General features: G+C 41.6%; 3 protein-coding genes and 1 long non-coding RNA gene across 10 annotated transcripts in view; 3 read left to right on the forward strand and 1 right to left on the reverse strand.

Annotated features, from left to right (window-relative positions):
- LOC309701804 (uncharacterized protein) overlaps positions 1–3,836 on the forward strand; it is a 90,108-nt gene extending 86,272 nt beyond the window's left edge. Inside the window, exon 3 of the mRNA XM_082526048.1 lies at positions 3,821–3,836. The gene's annotated coding sequence lies outside the window, so the exon portion shown is untranslated. The remainder of the gene's footprint in view (positions 1–3,820) is intronic.
- dthd1 (death domain containing 1) lies at positions 20–16,314 on the reverse strand. The gene is made up of 13 exons (XM_082526039.1): positions 16,250–16,314; positions 15,177–15,291; positions 14,294–14,437; positions 13,734–14,124; positions 11,051–11,543; positions 9,876–10,206; positions 8,251–8,430; positions 7,535–7,800; positions 7,288–7,443; positions 3,813–4,102; positions 1,141–1,394; positions 983–1,040; positions 20–856 (listed from the first exon to the last, which is right to left on the reverse strand). Exons 4-13 carry the CDS (start codon positions 14,086–14,088, stop codon positions 546–548), a joined length of 2,694 nt encoding a protein of 897 aa, XP_082382165.1. The 5' UTR covers positions 14,089–14,124; positions 14,294–14,437; positions 15,177–15,291; positions 16,250–16,314; the 3' UTR covers positions 20–545.
- Positions 4,102–7,200, forward strand: LOC309701805. Of its 4 annotated transcripts, none has more exons than XR_014275257.1 (6): positions 4,102–4,371; positions 5,146–5,299; positions 5,468–5,517; positions 5,594–5,743; positions 5,937–6,096; positions 6,182–7,200. It is a non-coding gene; the product is annotated as an uncharacterized lncRNA (long non-coding RNA). The 4 variants fall into 4 exon arrangements; XR_014275258.1 differs by having other exon boundaries at positions 5,612–5,743; XR_014275259.1 differs by having other exon boundaries at positions 5,146–5,283.
- arap2 (ArfGAP with RhoGAP domain, ankyrin repeat and PH domain 2) overlaps positions 12,680–16,316 on the forward strand; it is a 176,490-nt gene continuing 172,853 nt past the window's right edge. Inside the window, exon 1 of one of the 4 annotated variants that reach the window (XM_082526030.1) lies at positions 12,680–12,772. The gene's annotated coding sequence lies outside the window, so the exon portion shown is untranslated. Of the gene's footprint in view, positions 12,773–15,561; positions 15,651–15,831; positions 16,033–16,316 lie in introns of those variants that run through there. The other 3 variants (XM_082526031.1, XM_082526028.1, XM_082526026.1) reach the window with 3 other exon arrangements.

The raw sequence follows: 16,316 nt of genomic DNA on the forward strand, positions 1-16,316 counted from the left end.
GACTGAGAAAACCTGGAGACGGACAGAAAACCAGCGACGAGTCTAGCTGATAAGAAAAATAATCCAGACGCCACAGATGTGCTCTGTGCTCATCTGCATTCAAACTTTGTAGCTTTCACTGCTTTATAAACTGCATTGTGAGGTAAGACTGTGAGTCATAAATCGATATAACAACACACATATAAATGCTCCAAACCTTAGAGGTCTGGACCCTGCAAGGAGTCACAACAGTAATATCACAGCTGGGTTAAAACATTTGCTCATCTGTACTGCAGTTCATTTTTTAAAATCTCCCCAGTTTTTCACAGTTTTCAGAGCTAAATGATACTATAATACCATAATAATGGTCTGAAATTAGACTTTACATCTAAGACAACTACCAAAACAAAAACAAAAGGTGGGGTTGCAAGCCCAGAGAAGAGCGCTGACTCTCCTTGTGCGATGCTGACCTCGTGTGGATCACACGCAGCACTGCGACCCAGTGGCTTGGCTCATATTAAAAGCAGCACTTAAAAGGCAGTGTGAGCGCTCCTTTCTGGGCCTCCTTAATTCTGTGACTCCTGCCTGGTAGCTCCAGCCTGCCTCAGCAGCAGTTCTCTAGCCAGATCCGGCCTACCGATCTTGGCCAAGTAGCGAGCGAGCAGAGAGGCCTTGGGTTGGTTCGGGACGGCGGGCAGCCCTCTCCTCCACATGGCCAGGATGGTGAAGGCACGGGAAGAGAGGCCGCCGCTCCCGGCTCGGGTCGTCACCAGCTGAGCGGTGCTGCGGCAGAGACGCAGGGAGAGCGCCAGCAGGGCCGTTTCCTCCTCTGAGAGCTCCTCGGACAGCCAGAGAAGAAGAGAGTCTGAGAGGGAACCTGGTTGGATGGGCAGGTGATGGATAAATGATGCATTTTTTAGTATCTGGAGCTGAGACAGCATTAAAGAGTGTGGCAAAGAGACAATGAATGGATCGTGGAGCAAGCAAGCAGAATTTCACCCACCTGTGTCCTCACAGAACTTCACCTGGGCTGTAATGGGCCGAGTAAGGTTTCTCACTTTCTAAAATGACATAAAACAGTAGCATTCTTTTATTTGAGTCTTTTACATGAAGCATAATGTTTCATTTTTGGGGGGTGAGGGGGTGAAGTCAGACCTTTACCTTGGGTAAAGTCAGAGACAGCTTACAGACGGGATCTCCCAGAAGCTTCGTGTCCTTCAGGACAGCTTTGTCATCCCGCCACTCCAGCTGACCTCTGGTGACCTTATAAAATATGGCTGTGCCCTTGTAGTGAGGAGAGCTGTAGTTTCCAAATAGGTCCACCTCAGTCAGATGCACTAAGAGGTGATTCTTCCTCTGGCTGTGGAAGGTGATGCGCTCATGCGTGGCTTCATTTTTGTTGGTTTGAGCAGCGGCTGCAGAAAAATAAATATGCACACATTTAAAAAGAGGCCTGATGCAATTATATGAAACTGCTTTACTAACTGAATTTGATGCTAACTGAATTTTCTAGGTTATGTTTGTAACATTTTCCTGTATTAAACTTGTTTACTGCCAGTTTGTGAACAGAGGGTAAAGTCACTTAAAACTTAGACCTTAGGGCTGACTTGTTGGACTCTGAAGTGCCTCTCCTTTGTTCCCTGACACATCTAGATAACAAGCAACTTCAACTCAGGCTAGCTTAGAAAAGGACCAAGCGGCCAACAAATGAGCTCCCAGTGCAACTCAGACTTCAAAACAAACCTCACATAAAAATAGAAACATATCTGAGTTCAGATGGGTTCAGATGATATTTTAAAAGCAACAGCGTTACCTTAGCTTGGGTCCTCACTATTTGCTATGTTAGGTAGCAAGTGATTTGTGTGAGTAGGTAAGCTAATGCTAGCCAACATTAGCCAGAAGAAAGACAGTTTTATCAAGCAAAGCCATGGAGCAAGTTAGGGCTGTGGTGTATAAAGACAGTATAATAGATGGTCTTAAAAGTTAAGTTCATTAAACTGCTGCTCCTGCTTTCAAAAGGATTCTCCGTGCTGTAGAAGTCTATCCCTCGGACTTGACTTCAGTCAGGTTATTTTACGTGATACTTACTAACAATGATTCCATTTTGCAAATTTTGGTTAAAATGGAGAGAAGTTTATGGGAAAATGGCCTTTCAGCTCCACTGTACTATGACCTCATTAAACACTTTAATGAGACCGTGGCCTCAGTAACTAGTTTCGGGTGTTATTGAACAGAACATGATTTTAATTTTATAAAGTGAACCAAACTTTTCCTTTGGGGTTGTGTCAAGAAGGGCATCTGGCATAAACCTGCCAAATCAAACATGGAGATGTTTGTGGCGACCCCCTCGTAGCATGACAGCAGCCAAAAGTAGATTTAAATATTCAATTTTATTCAATTTAATTCGAATTTATTTATATAGCGCCAAATCACAACAACAGTTGCCTCAAGGTGCTTTATATTGTAAGGTAGACCCTACAATAATACATACAGATAGAAACCCAACAATCATATCACCCCCTATGAGTAACCACTTTGGCGACAGTGGGAAGGAAAAACTTCCTTTTAACAGGAAGAAACCTCCTACAGAGCCAGACTCAGGGATGGGCGGGGCCATCTGTAGCGATCGGTTCGGATGAGAGAAAAAAGACAGGCTAAAAGACATGCTGTGGAAGAGAGACAGAGTTTAATAATAAGTGATGATTCCATGCATAGTGAGTGAAAAAATGACTGAAGAAGAAATACTCAATGCATCATGGGAATAGAGTTAAAAGCTAGGACGGAGTAGGGTATACTGGGGCGGGCCTATATCATGATTGACATTTACAAGATTCTACAGTATGAGCACGTAGCGTCGATAAGATCCACCTTTTGCTTGTCTCATCCAGTTTAAAATATCATATACACACAGCAAGTCCATCTTTTGTATACAGTCTACCATATATATAGATATACATTTTAACCATAGATTTTTAAAATGTTTTAAAGCCAGTAAGTAAACATGTGTTTAACATCGAGTAATCCATCTATCTCGTCCAGTTTCAACACACCAAGACGGCGTAAACACTCATCTGGAGGCTTCTAAACAGGCAGTATCCCCATCTTTTGTACTGTCTGCTGTATTGTACCGTGGGAAACAAAAGAGGAAACATAAGAGTGTTGTACTGTTGAAGCATTCAGCTGGCTGTACAAACATATCATTCATCCACTTTATTATGTGGTTACTGTCTTACGTGGTGACCAGGGGATGGAGGCTAAACCGGTTTAGACCTGGTGCTGCAGCAACTGTTTCACATTTCCCAGTATATCTTTCTTTTTTACTGCACTAGATGTGCAGTGCTCCAGCTAACCACGCAATAACAATAGCGTACAAGGATTTGCACTTTTAAATCGAGGCCTTTTTCAGTGTCACGCGCGTCCAGCCAAAGTAAACAGGCCTCTTTTAATAAGAACAATGACAACACAAGAGCGAGCAGCTGTGTTTGAGGCTCACGGAGCTAAAAGTTGAACATCGGGATTATTTTTCTAACAAATAAACAAAAAAAAAACCAAACAAACAAGTTAAGCATGTATGATGTTTAGAGTGTTCACTATGATAGATAAAGCTGATTATTTTTTCAGATTCACTGATAGAAACCATTGAATTAATTAATTAATTAAAATAAATGATGACCCAATCCTTGATGAAAAGCCAACATTAGACCCGTGAGAAGCATAAATGTATAAAAAGATGAAGATTCTCTTGTGTTTCTTTTGTCAGCTTATAATTATTTTCCTTAAACCACGTATGAAGCTTCTGTAGGAGAAGCCAGTGAGCCAGCTTCACACTTTACCTGTGCAGGTGATGTTGCCGGTGAAACGCAGGAGAAGCTGATCTGCCTCACGCATCGAGATCTCCGAGGAGGTCTCCACCGGGTCGCTGTAGCCCTGAGCTCGCAGCCTGTGCAGCTCCCAGCTGAGGTCTCTGCCGGGCACAACGGCCACCAGGAGGGCGCGAGGCTCGTCTCGGCTTCGCAGGAGGACGACGGTGACGGCGTGGCAGCAGACCGACTCCTCCAGCTCCTCGGCCAGGCAGGCGAGGTGACAAGGGCGCAGCGGGGAGAGGAGACGAAGCACGAGCAGTCTGAGCGGAGAAGCAGACGGAGGACAAGTTAAGGAGTCTAGCTCTGGGGAAAGATTAGATTGCCGCTGAACAGGGAAAAGACTTTGTTATCGCAGGCGGGAATACAGATGTAATAGACTTAAGACAGAATGGAGAATTCATGAAAACCTACTGCACACATTTTTTTTCTCCCCTGAAGAAGCTGTTTTAGATAAGAAAGAAGAGAATTATAACTCGGGATGGAAATGAGAATCCAACGTTATCACAGCTGGGCCTATTCTTTTAAACAGGTGACTAGAGTAAGACTTAATTTTCTCCTTCTTTATAATGTCTTTAGGGGTTTCTTAACACTTTAGTCTTGCCATGCTGTTCATGTGCGTATGCTCTGACACGTTAAAGCCTGGAATCTAAAGCATGTAGCTGCACCCATCCCCCCTTTATCCATGCGGCCTTGCTTTAAGCCCCTTATGTAAAGTAAAAGCTTTCTGTAAGTCTGGTTTGTTGTAGCGTAGTGTAGCATTTATCTTTTGTTTTTATTTTATTTTTTAATGCTGGCACTTAAGACATGGACGTGATGTTGAGAATACATGAAAGGCACCGGTGAGGTACAGCAGAGCCGTGAGTGAGGAAATAATTTGTTTTCTCCTGTTTGAAGCAAAGGAAATGTTAATCGCTCTGGAAGTTAGTGCAACATAACCTCACTAAACCAAATTAACTCGAGGATTGTTGCTTACGTTCGCTGCCATGTGAGTAAAGCGAAATAAAGAAACATCTGGGTTGTTGAAAAAGAGAAAACATCTGGGAGAAAACGTCTTGTTGATGACAGAGGTCAGCAGGCAAGAACAAGACTGCTTTGAGTTGACAGGAAGGCAACAGCAACATCAAATAACCACCCATTACAACCAAGGTGTGCAGAAGGGCATCTCTGAATGTGCTGCACAAAAATGCCATTATATAATATAAATGTATTTCTGCTGCAGGGGTCCCACAGCTGCAAAGTTTTTCCTGCACAGCTGCACAATTTAAGCCTCATCCTGTGTCTCTTACTGTCACTGTGTGGTCAGGGGGACTGTTTTCTACGCCATCTACATGGTTGGGGGACTCCTGATTGCAGCCACTGTTGACTTGGCTGTGAGGACAGCTCATAACCCCGACAACCTGCTGCGCCTGTCACACACTCTCATCAACCTCGTAGGCAACAGGTGTCAAAAATATGTTGTAAGAAAGTCCTTTAAGTCCAGTTCTAATAAGAATCTGCATGCATAGCTACTCTAGTAGAGTCCAAGAGAGCTTTAAACACCACTGATCCCATTTTTAGTTAAATGTACTGCCAAATCAAACACACTTTTACTCTATTCTAATTATGTGCTCCTTCATATCTTGCAGGTTACGTCTTTGGTAAAACAAAAACTGAAACATCTGCACTTCACTGAGAGGTTCGGGAAAAACTGTTCCTTAGTTTGTGCTGCTTACATATACATAATTGGGACAAATGTACATGTTTTTTAATAGACTTCCACATGTTTCCAGTCTCAGCAGTCTCCTTGACGTGACAAGACTGAGCGAAATTGACTATTTTAAGGTTTTACAGGGAGATCTCGGTTCCCCTGACAATCCAACAAACCTGGAGTCAAAGCCTGCCAACTGGATCTAAAAAAAAAGGTACAAAACGACATGTTTCATGTTTTAGATTTCCTTAAAGACGGCACTGCCTTATTTCTTTTTGCAGTCATTTTCAAATGTCATTTGTTTTGTTCACAGTTTAATATCCCACGTTTGGACGTGTCTACGCTTTTGACTAATACGAAAAGTTTCACTTCAGGTAGCTCTAGCGTGTGAACTCTTCTGCATTCAGGTGCAGGATTTATTACATCTTCCTGTGTTGTTCGAAGCGCCAGCGAATTCTGAAACTGCACATTAGAGCCAACGACATCAGGCTGAAAGTGTTCAGGCCTTCGAATAAACTACAGTGGCTTGTTGAGTTTGGCAGAAAGGCACATGCAAGGGGAGATATAGTAAGAAATGATCACCGTTTACTTGAAATCTTGTTGGAGAATGCTGTTAGGAGCCTGCTTTTGAACACAGTATTATCTTTTTCAGGTATTTATTTTGCTGGATGGACAAACAGGACAAATCGGCCTTGGCTTTGAAAGAAACGATGCTGCAAATGAGCGCCGCCCGACAAGTTTCGCTCTGTGGGTATCTGCTCTGTCCGTGGCTCTGCTTTGGATGCTCCTGCCTCACATTGCTCTTTGTGCAGTGATGTGGTTCGGCTGGAGAGTACGACAACGCATCAGCTGAGTCAGCCGCTGTCACAGAGATGCTAATCTACCGTAACTCTTAACGAATAGGCTCAAACTTCTTCGTGCAACCTCAAATCGTTGCTTATCCCTCCAACATGACCGAAAACCATCTTACATTTGGTTTTACCTCCACACAGGTGGCTTCAGAGCTTAAAGTGCATTTCTAATAATTACCAGCACACTGTCTCCTCTCTGCTTCATATCAAATAATAATCACTGCTTATTCTGCAGATCCCATTCATCATTTTATTGTTCCCAACAACTCAAACACCTCTCTACTGGCTTAAAAAAAAAAACCCAATATGTATATATATTAAACGTGTGCAATGTAGACTGTACACAGAAGATGGACAATGGTTGATGTCATGACTACTGAAACTGCACACTCATTGGCTACTGACTTGCCAATCACAAATCATCAGCCAATGAGCCTATTCTAGATAATCCTCCTTTCTGACACTAAATAACTCAAACACAACAGAATTGACGTTTTAGTCAAAACCAGTGGCTGATCTCATAAACTCAACAGGAAAATGTGGACATGGGTACAGACAGGAAGCTCACAGACTTGTGGTTTTTCATTTGACATCATGTGAACATTGTTCAGCAGCTGTCTGCCAAAACCTCAATAGGACTGGAAGCCTTTATGCAGTCATCAGCGTCATGCCTTGGTGCCCATTAAAGCCAGTTCAGAGTTAAGACACTCACTCATTGGCTTCATTTTCCAGTCCCAGGAGGTGCATCCATCTGTTTTATGTGTAGTCGATGGCAGACATGTTTTTATTTACCTCCTTGCTGTCCTGCACTACAATTGACTTTGTTGTCTTTTTAAATAAAGTTAAACTGCCTATTTCCATTTGCAGGTGTGATTATTGTAAGAGGAGAAAACGTGGTGGTACAAACCTGTCAAAGTTCTCCATCAGGTCAAAGGACACCAGTCCTTTCTGCAGGCTCCTGACGGTGACTTTATCCATGACACTCCACTGTTTGTCCCTTGAGCCCAGAACAACCAGCGACTCATTGGACATTTCCTTGGATTTCACAGAGGTGTCCATGAATCTGGCATAGAAACAAAACCTTTTAAGATCCCTATTTATATGATGCTGTGACACATATATAATATATTTTAGTTCAAGGACATCTGTGTCACCTCAGTCTGTGGGAAGGTGAATGATCCCATGGGGGAGAATCCCTGACAGGTTGACTTTGTTGGTCTTGTTGGTTCTCTGTTTGTCCCCTTGTTGCTTTCTTTTTTGCAGGATTAGGGGGACATGGAAGTGTGACTGTGAGGGGTCTTCTCAGGGGCCTCGAGGTTGGGTGGGTGAGGTAGAGCAGCGGGCTGGTAGACACCACCGAATGATAGGCATAATTTCTGGACTTGACAGAAGCCAGGAGCACGGCGTCTAGCGGCTGGATCTGAAGCAAACAAGGAAACAGCTGTTCTGCTTGATTTAGGCAGCAGTTTAGACAAAAGCCGTTTGATATGAGAATTTGTCTATTTTTTCTGTTGTTCTATCAAAAGAGAGCTGTGCAGAGACGGAGGTGGTGGATTTGACGTAAGATCAAGGAACAAACTGCTCGTACACCAGTGTTTGGTCTCAGGAGTCAATTGAGAAATCGGCCACAGCTGTTTGTGCCTCACAGCAAACATCTGTGAAACCTGCAAATCAGAAGCAAGCTTTCTGTTACTTCATCATTTCTCCTCTCTATTTTCATCCGAGTTTTGGAATCATTTCAAAGGCTTCGTCCCAAGGAGCCCTTCCTATCTCTCAATGCCAACCAGACCTCACTTCTGCAACTCTTTTCTTTACTTCTACTGAAAGTAAAGTAGGAGAAAAGGGGGTAATGATCAGGGTATTGTCATACCGTGGTTTGCGCTATTACAGGTGCAGTAAAGGATCCTGGGAGGTAGTTCAGACAAATTCGGGGGTCCATGGGGAGTTTTAGTGACAACCCCTTCCTGGGAATGGTGTAGTTTTCTAGTTTTAAACAGGAAACCACTGCAAAAAGACCCACAGAGTACACCTTCACCTCTGCAAATGAGCCCTAACAAAGAGAGAAAGAAACCACGGCAAAACATTTGAACAATCTTTCACCAATACAGAAGTCATACAGAAGTTAGTTCTGCTAAATGTGGTACTCTAAGCTATTGAAACATTCAGTGTACTTACTGTAGTTTTTCATGCAAAAAAAACTCTACTCAGTGTTTCTATGTTTTTTAGGTTAAGAATAAGTACAATTACAGGAGTTGCAATTGTTACTTTTTTGCACTCATGTAAGATACAGCCACCGTCTTTCATTTCAAGGATTTTACATATTGAGTTATAATACAACAAAAACTTGGCAAGTCTTAAAATGATGTAATTATAACCACAGATAAACAAGAGCATGACTTATTATACCACATCATTATTTATTTAACAAAATCTAAGCCAAATATGAGAAACAGTGCATGAAAAACTACAGTAAGTACACTGAATGTTTCAATAGCTTAGAGTACCACATTTAGCAGAACTAACTTCTGTATGACTTTATTAGTCTCTCACATCGCTATGGAGCAATTTTCGCCTACTCTTCTTTCAAACCTCGCTTCAGTTCATTGTGGTTTGTGGGCAGGTTTATTTGCGTACAGCTCTCACCACAGCATTTAAGTCAGGTTGAGATCTGGTCTTTAACTAGGTCATTGCAGTAGCTTTATTCTTTTCTTTTTCAGCCATTCTGTTGTAGATTCGCTGCTTTTCTTGGCATCACTGTCCTGTTGCAGGACCCAGTTTCAGCCAAGCTTCAGCTGTCAGACAGACAGCCCTACATTTGACTCTAGAGTACTTTGGTATACAGAGGGGTTCATGCTTTACTCAATAAGTGCATGTTGTCGAGGTCCTGTGGCTGCAAAACAAACCTAAGTCATCACCCCTCCACCACCGTGCTCCACCGTTGGTATGAGGTGTTTATGCAGATATGCTGTGTTTGGTTGTCTCCAAATGTGTTGCTGTGCTTTAAAAACAAACATCTGTACCAGAGTTCTTGTGGTTTATTCAGATACAACTTTGCAAACCTAAGTTGTGCTGACATGTTCTTTAAAACAACAGTTCAGTTTTTTTATTTTAACTCATGTAATTGTATTTATTCTTAACCAAAGATATACAGAAACACTGGGAATATGTTTATCTAATTAAAATGTAACAGTTTTGATTTGGGTTAAAACGCCCCAAAAATAGTAAACGGTGTACCACAAGGCTCTATGTTAGAGCCTCTTCTGTTTTCAGTTGTTCCATACTTTGTTCTTTATATACATGCAGCATGAACCTTTTATAGAAGACTTTTCTTCTAACTAAGAATTTATTTATAACTAAGAAGAAAAAGGTTCAGTATACAGCTCCAGCTTATATTAAGCTTCCAGTAAAATAACATAAAATAAGCATTACGCAGGAGAAAATTATGTTATTTGATCAATATTTGAACAAATATTTGTAAGTAAGGGAAAACCTTACTTTCTGTCCTCCATACATGCCCTCTGTTGTTATGGGAGCGATGTAGCTGACCCTCTTGTCCTCGTCTATTATCTTCACAGCGACATCTCTGTAGCTGCTGCGATGGCGTGCTTGGAAAGGCACAACCACAGTAAGGGGGAAATTAAAGGCTGCTCCATGTTCAACTTTGACCCGGATCACTCTGCTAAGCAACTCCTCTGAGCCAGTCACCATCAGGCAGCTCAGGGCATCAGCCACTTCACACATCAGGACTTTAGCTGCACCTGCAGGCGCTCTGATAAAGCACGCGTCCGGTACATCAGAATGGCTGCCCTCCAGCTGAGCAGTGAGCCTAAATGATGTTTTTAAAAACACATAAATGCATATTTTTAGAAAACGATTCATGATTGAAATAAAGTTTGACTGTTTGTTTCTTCCTTTTATTTTTATTTATTTATATTTTTTGCATGCTTGCATTTGCTCTTAATGCTTTTAAGTAGAAATATTATTATCTTGATTTTTTTTTCAAGTGCAAACATATTAAGACTTGCTGAAATGCCGGAGCATGCACTTTCCATATCAGCTCTCTCCAGACTTAGCCTCTCCCTCGGATCTTAATGTTCCTGATTTTTTTGGCTTTTAGATGTATGTGTGCAGTGGCCTGACAGTGAACTGTGCGAAACAGCTGGCTGTGTGGAGGCCAGGAGGTCAAAAATGTGTGCGACTTGTGATAAAGCACTGCAGAGAGTTTGTCCTGTATCAGTGAGCAGGAGAAATGAGTGGAAGGAAATCATGTCCAGACTCGCAATCATCCCAACGGAGGGCACAGAACAAAATACTCAACATCTTTTTGTTTTCATTTTTGTTTTAGGCGTGTGGATTACTGATGTTACCAGTATGTTGTCAGCAAGTGGAAGAAAATATTGACTACTTTCTTTGTTTACAACAAACGTAAAATGATGTGCTACCTCACGAACCGTGTGTAAACTGACACGGAAGAAGTTTCGATTTCATTATGCTTGAATAGCCTCATCAAAAAAACACAAAACTGACTGCGAACATCATAGAGCTTTAAGCAAAAGACCACAAACATGCAAGATGTTGCATATTACACTGACAGGAAGTGTGGGTTAAACATAAATACTTATGTGTTAAGAGTTTAAGTACGGTGAGCTGCGATGATTTAGTCAGCTTACCCTACAGTAATCCATTTTCTTTTTCTCTTTGCGCTCTCATCTTCCTTTTCAGTCTCCTCTAGTAACTCAGTCTCAGAGTTAACAGATTCCTCCAGAACGTCTCTTGCTTGACCTTTGACATGTGATTCTGCCCCGTTGTCACAATTAGAACCACTGAATGAGTCCAGTGTTTGTTCAGTGTCTGCCGATGTCTCTGTACGCCTTCGATCAGCTCCGTCCTCAATCACCCGTTCGTGACCTGAGTCAGACTCGAGCCGATCGGGGGAGTTTAGGTGATTCTTAACGTCTTCAGGTTGCGCCGAAGTGTCTGTGTCTCTGTATTCTCGACGCACTTCACCCGCGATCGAGGTCTTATCTACAGATAACTGCTGAATCGCTGCATCCAGCTTGATAATGATGGAGCTTATTTTGTCGATGATCTTCTCTACGTCCTCTCCAACACTCAGAAAAATGTCACTGACGGAGCCCGAACAGGGCCTGCATCCTGTATCCTCTGAAAAAAAAAGTAAACTTTTACTTGAGTTTTTAAATTAGTTACACTTTGTTACACACCCATCACTGAAAGCCTGCATGTTTTTATGTCATTTTTTTAAATAGTCGTCGGGAATAGTTCTCCAGACTTCCTGAAGGACATTCAAAGCTCTTCTTTGGATGTTTCTGCCTTTTTTTCTATTCTCTGTGTAGATGATCCCGCACACTTCAATATTGTTATCCATGACTGATAATGCTCCACTGTGTGTTTTTCCATCCAGGTATATTTTTTCAGCATTGGCAGTGTGTTTGGGATCATTGTCATACTGAAAAATGAACCTGCTGCCAATCAGATGCTTTCCAGATTGTGTTACATGGTGGATAAAAATCTGATGGGACTTTTAAAATCAAATTATGTGTTGCTGCAACAATCTACTAGTAACAAAGTGCCTAAAGATTGAAAGTTTTTCTGTTATGTGTAGACACAACGCTATCTTTGTACTTGAATGGTTCATAGGTTCGTTCTTTCCTCTGAAAATGGTCAGGTACAAGGACTGGACTGAAAAATAGTATAAAAAAGGACCCAGAGTCCAAATAGACACTTTGAAAGAACCTTCAGAGACCCTGGAGAGCTTGAGGGGGATATGAAGGTGGAGGTGTGCAACTTTGAGAGTGAAATTTAATAAATGAAAATAAATACATTGTTACTTCTGAGGCTCTGAGAATTCCACAATTTAATTTCGTTTTCTATTTGAAGTTTATTTTGTCGTCAGAGATGAGAAGTAACTTTTTTATTTTCTGGCATCTGTACTTTTACTCCCTACGTGTTTAAACAAATGTCTGTACTTTCTCCTCTTACGCTTTCAAAGCAGACTCATTACTTTTGGTTTATCTATAAGTTCGTCTATAGGGTTTATTTCAGAGGTTAAAGTGGGCGGGAAGGACTGAATGTATCCGTTAGTTGTGGTTGTGGTACTTCAGCATTTAGCTAGTGCTACAGAAAAGGAGGAAGCATGAAGAGAGTGCTATTTTAAGTGGCAGGCCATTTCAAATACATTTTTTCTATCAGCTCAACAAACTTCAGGAAACACACAAACTGTTTGTGTGCAGGTTGTCGTACACTGCTTCTGCGAGCTAAAGCTCCAGCTGCTGTATTTCGCAGGGGATAAAAGAGTGAGAGCTAACTTCACAGAGATGGAGGAAGATAAAAAAGACAGGACAGGAGAAGACGAAGAGAGAGTAGATTTAAAGGTAAGGACAGCTCAGTGGTGTTTGATAAACTCCAGATGTATGATGTCATAATTTGAATTGAATCTGTATATGATGTTTTGATAAATGATGCATTTTTTTTTTTGTCGTGAAATATCCTAAAAAACAAACTAACTTTTTGATACTCAAAGGTTGCATGAAAATACTGAGCAGCTCAGGATAAACAGGTTAGCTTGCATCAATGTGGTGAATTCCCATTGTGTTGAACTGGTGCACAGTGGCTGTGGTGGTCATAGTCAGATTTAGGTTATATCAAGTGTTGCAGAGATGAATTTGCATTTACGCAGATGATGCTTAGATTCATTCACTGAATTCCAACTTTATACCAACTGCATATAAAGTATAGAGAGTATAGTATCAGTGATATGGGACAGCTGTGAAGCAAGCAGCAGGTCAGCTGATCACACTAAGAAAATCTACTGAAGTTCATATTAGAAAGTATTGTGAGTTGTGATTCTTTTCCCTATGCTGAGCCACTACACAGATTTAGTGCTCCTCCACCTGCTAAATCGCACTTTCACCCCTGACTGTTCTCAGTGTACTGTTTAGCAATGGAGGCAAAGTCTCCCTCTACAATGTTGGCAACAGAAAATAGTTATTTGTTTAAATTTTCTGTCACTGATTGTGTCCTAGATAACAGATTCAAGCTGAGTACATTCATTAAAACTACAGATCGGGATAATGTTTGTATTCTTGTACACTAATATTATTTTATTATTATATTAACACAGACAAGGTTTAGTTACCTCTGTACAAGAATGGTTAGAATCGTCCTCCAATGAGCTACTTTTACTTTCTTACTTTGAGTACATTTCTGAGCCTGTACTTTTTTACTTTTGCTTGAGTAATGACGTTGAATCAGTACTTCAGCATTTACTGGAGTATTTTTAAACACAGGTATCTGTACTTCTACTTAAGTAAAGAACATATGTACTTTTGCCACCTCTGCCTGTCGTAGATGGATGCTGCTGAGCTCCACCCCCTGGTGGAGAGCTGCTGAGCGTGGAGGAACATCGTCTGAGGGCTTGTTTCCATGCTCTGAGTCTGCATGAATGAAAAACACTGACTTCCCTCAGCACTCCCAGAGCTCTCTTTTTGCAGTCTCCCTCCTGCTGCTCTTTACTCCTTCGTCTTCTTTCATCCTCCCTCTCATCTTCTCCTTCTTCCATCCTCCCACCCATTGCTGTATCGAGATGATCACCGCAGCATTGGACACCTTCAAGCTCCTGAACAGTTTCAGCCAATGCAATGAGGAGTCTGTCCTCGCTTGTGCAGTCAGGAGGCTTTTGTCCTTCCATGAGTTTGTCTGCATGCAGATTCGTATCCACGCTGGACTGCAAAATGCAAAAAAGCTGAGAGTCAGAAGTATCTGCTCAGGCTTTTCTTCGGGCCTTTTACTTTTTCAGTCCATCTTGCATTTGGCAAAATCTTTTCCCTGCTTTTACACAATTCAGCTGATAAGCGTCAAATACTGATTAAAAGAGGATTTCAGTTCTTGTGTACCTCCTTTTATGTTCGAAGCCGAAGCCCTGCTGGGTTGCTGTGTCCTTGGCAGTGAGCATTACTGCGTCCGGCTATCCCAGTTTACAGGCGCCAAGGCTGCATTTATCTGGCTGCCAGCAGTAAAACATGTTGCCAAGGCGACCCCTGGAGGCGTGGAAGGGAGAGACAAAAGAGGAGATTCACAGGAAGGCAGAGAGCTCTGTGCATCCCACGTCTGACGGTCTCCTGTCACTCATTTCACTGCTTGCATATCCGGCCAGTTAAAAAACGTCACACGGAGCCGGGAATCATTCAAAAGCACAGCAGGAAGTTACTGGAGTTCTCCCCTGTTGGTTTGAATGCATTCACATTCATAAATCATTTGTTTTCCTAACGCCACAAGCGTTGCTACAAATGCATTAGAATGTTGGGCAGCACCTAAACTATTTACAGGAGAAAAAGGTGGAGACAAACACAACCACAGAGTCGTTTTGTGGGTTTCCTGTGTGGGACTTACGATGTTACTTTGACATCAGTATTAAAACAAGTTTCTTGATCCTTATTTGGAATTAAAAGAATACTCAGCATCACTGTAAGAATGGGTTGGCATTCAATTCTAATCATGTTAACATAAAATAAACGAGTCCTATCAAAGTCCTTTGATCTTGTACTGCTATAATGTTCAATGGCATTGCACTCAGCATGCATTCAGTCCTAATCTAACAAAAGAAATCACGGGATATATCCTGGACAGGAGCTGGGAATCACGTCTTAACCTAACATTCCAAGTCTTAGGAAGGTGGTGGCAACGTGAAAGCATTTAAAAATTTCACGTCATTCTATAATAGATGTTACTAATAATAAATGACTATTATTCATCGTGTTGTTTAGAGCTGTGCCTTACCTGTTGCCGGGTCAGGCGTCCTCAGAGGCAGGCCGCAGTAATGTAGCACTGTGTCGCCATCATGTGGCCGATGCCACAAACTGCACGCATTTCCCTCCTATTAAGATCTTCATTACTTTAAATAAATAAATAAAAAGCCCAGAATTTATAAAAAACAAAGGAAAACATGAAAATGAAAATTATCTGAAAATTGTAAAAAAAAAAAAAAAAAAAAAAAGTGAAAGTAAATACATTTATTTATTTTTGAAACTTTATCTTTTCTTCTTAACTTTATCTTATAAGGGATTTTTAAACGCCATCATTAATCATGTTTTCTTGTAGTTTTTATACTTGAATGAAAATAAGCCGGAGCTTCGTTATTATTATTATTTTATCATCTATGCTGTTTTAAGTGAACGTGTTGGCAGCCAGCTTGCATTCCTGCCAGTGTTGAATGCATATCCCGGGGCTCCGGGATCAAGCCGGGACATGCAAGTATTCCCAACAAATACCTCTCAAGTCCCTCCACTTTGTATTCTTCCTCTTTATTTTTTTTTATGTGCCTCAGTTTCAACTTCTTAAAAAAAGAAATGAGAAAAACTCGGTGACAGTTTAGTAATAAGTAGAGAGCAGCAGCCGATCATTAACACGATCGGAGCCTGCGGTGTTCAGTTTTACGAGCGGTCTGAGCGGAGGGAAGGTCACTGCTTGTTGGCAGTGTACTCCTGAAATGGGCGTGGAGTTGCGCTCAACAGTCGGAAACAGTCGAGTGTGTAAAACCAAGAAAGAAAGAAAAACTAAAGAAAAACAAAAGGAGTCAACAGAGACTCAGAGAGGCGCTAATATGAGAGAAAGCGGACGCAGCCGGTGCGCTAAGGTGAGCAGCTTTCCTCCTCTTTGTAAAGCAGAGCGTTTAGTGTAAAGTGTTGCGTTTATGGTTAGAAAAAAAAAAGAAAAACCCAGAAACGTGGGAACCGAACTGAAAATAAATAAATAAATAAACAAAGTCCGTTTTAGTTTTTAATGCGCTCCCACAGGAAGTGTGGGTACAGATTTATACATGTTGCACTGCGTGTAACGAGAAGGCGGACTACCTCGCTCAGACCTGACGTGTTGCGTTATGTCGTAGTGGTGTGTAACGCACTTTGTGCGTGCGTGCGT

The sequence above is a fragment of the Aulonocara stuartgranti genome, assembly GCF_965226115.1.
Source record: "Aulonocara stuartgranti genome assembly, chromosome: 3".
NCBI classification, from domain to species: Eukaryota; Metazoa; Chordata; class Actinopteri; order Cichliformes; family Cichlidae; genus Aulonocara; species Aulonocara stuartgranti.

What these genes read in the sequence shown, in the direction of transcription:
- dthd1 (XM_082526039.1), bottom strand. Translation starts at nt 14,088, where the DNA reads ATGGAAGGACAAAAGCCTCCTGACTGCACAAGCGAGGACAGACTCCTC. An exon ending in GCATGTATGGAGGACAGAAA is followed by an intron (nt 8,431 to 9,875) that starts GTAAGGTTTTCC and finishes TCTCTTTGTTAG; the next exon opens with GGCTCATTTGCAGAGGTGAA. An exon ending in TGTCTCTGACTTTACCCAAG is followed by an intron (nt 1,041 to 1,140) that starts GTAAAGGTCTGA and finishes ATGTCATTTTAG; the next exon opens with AAAGTGAGAAACCTTACTCG.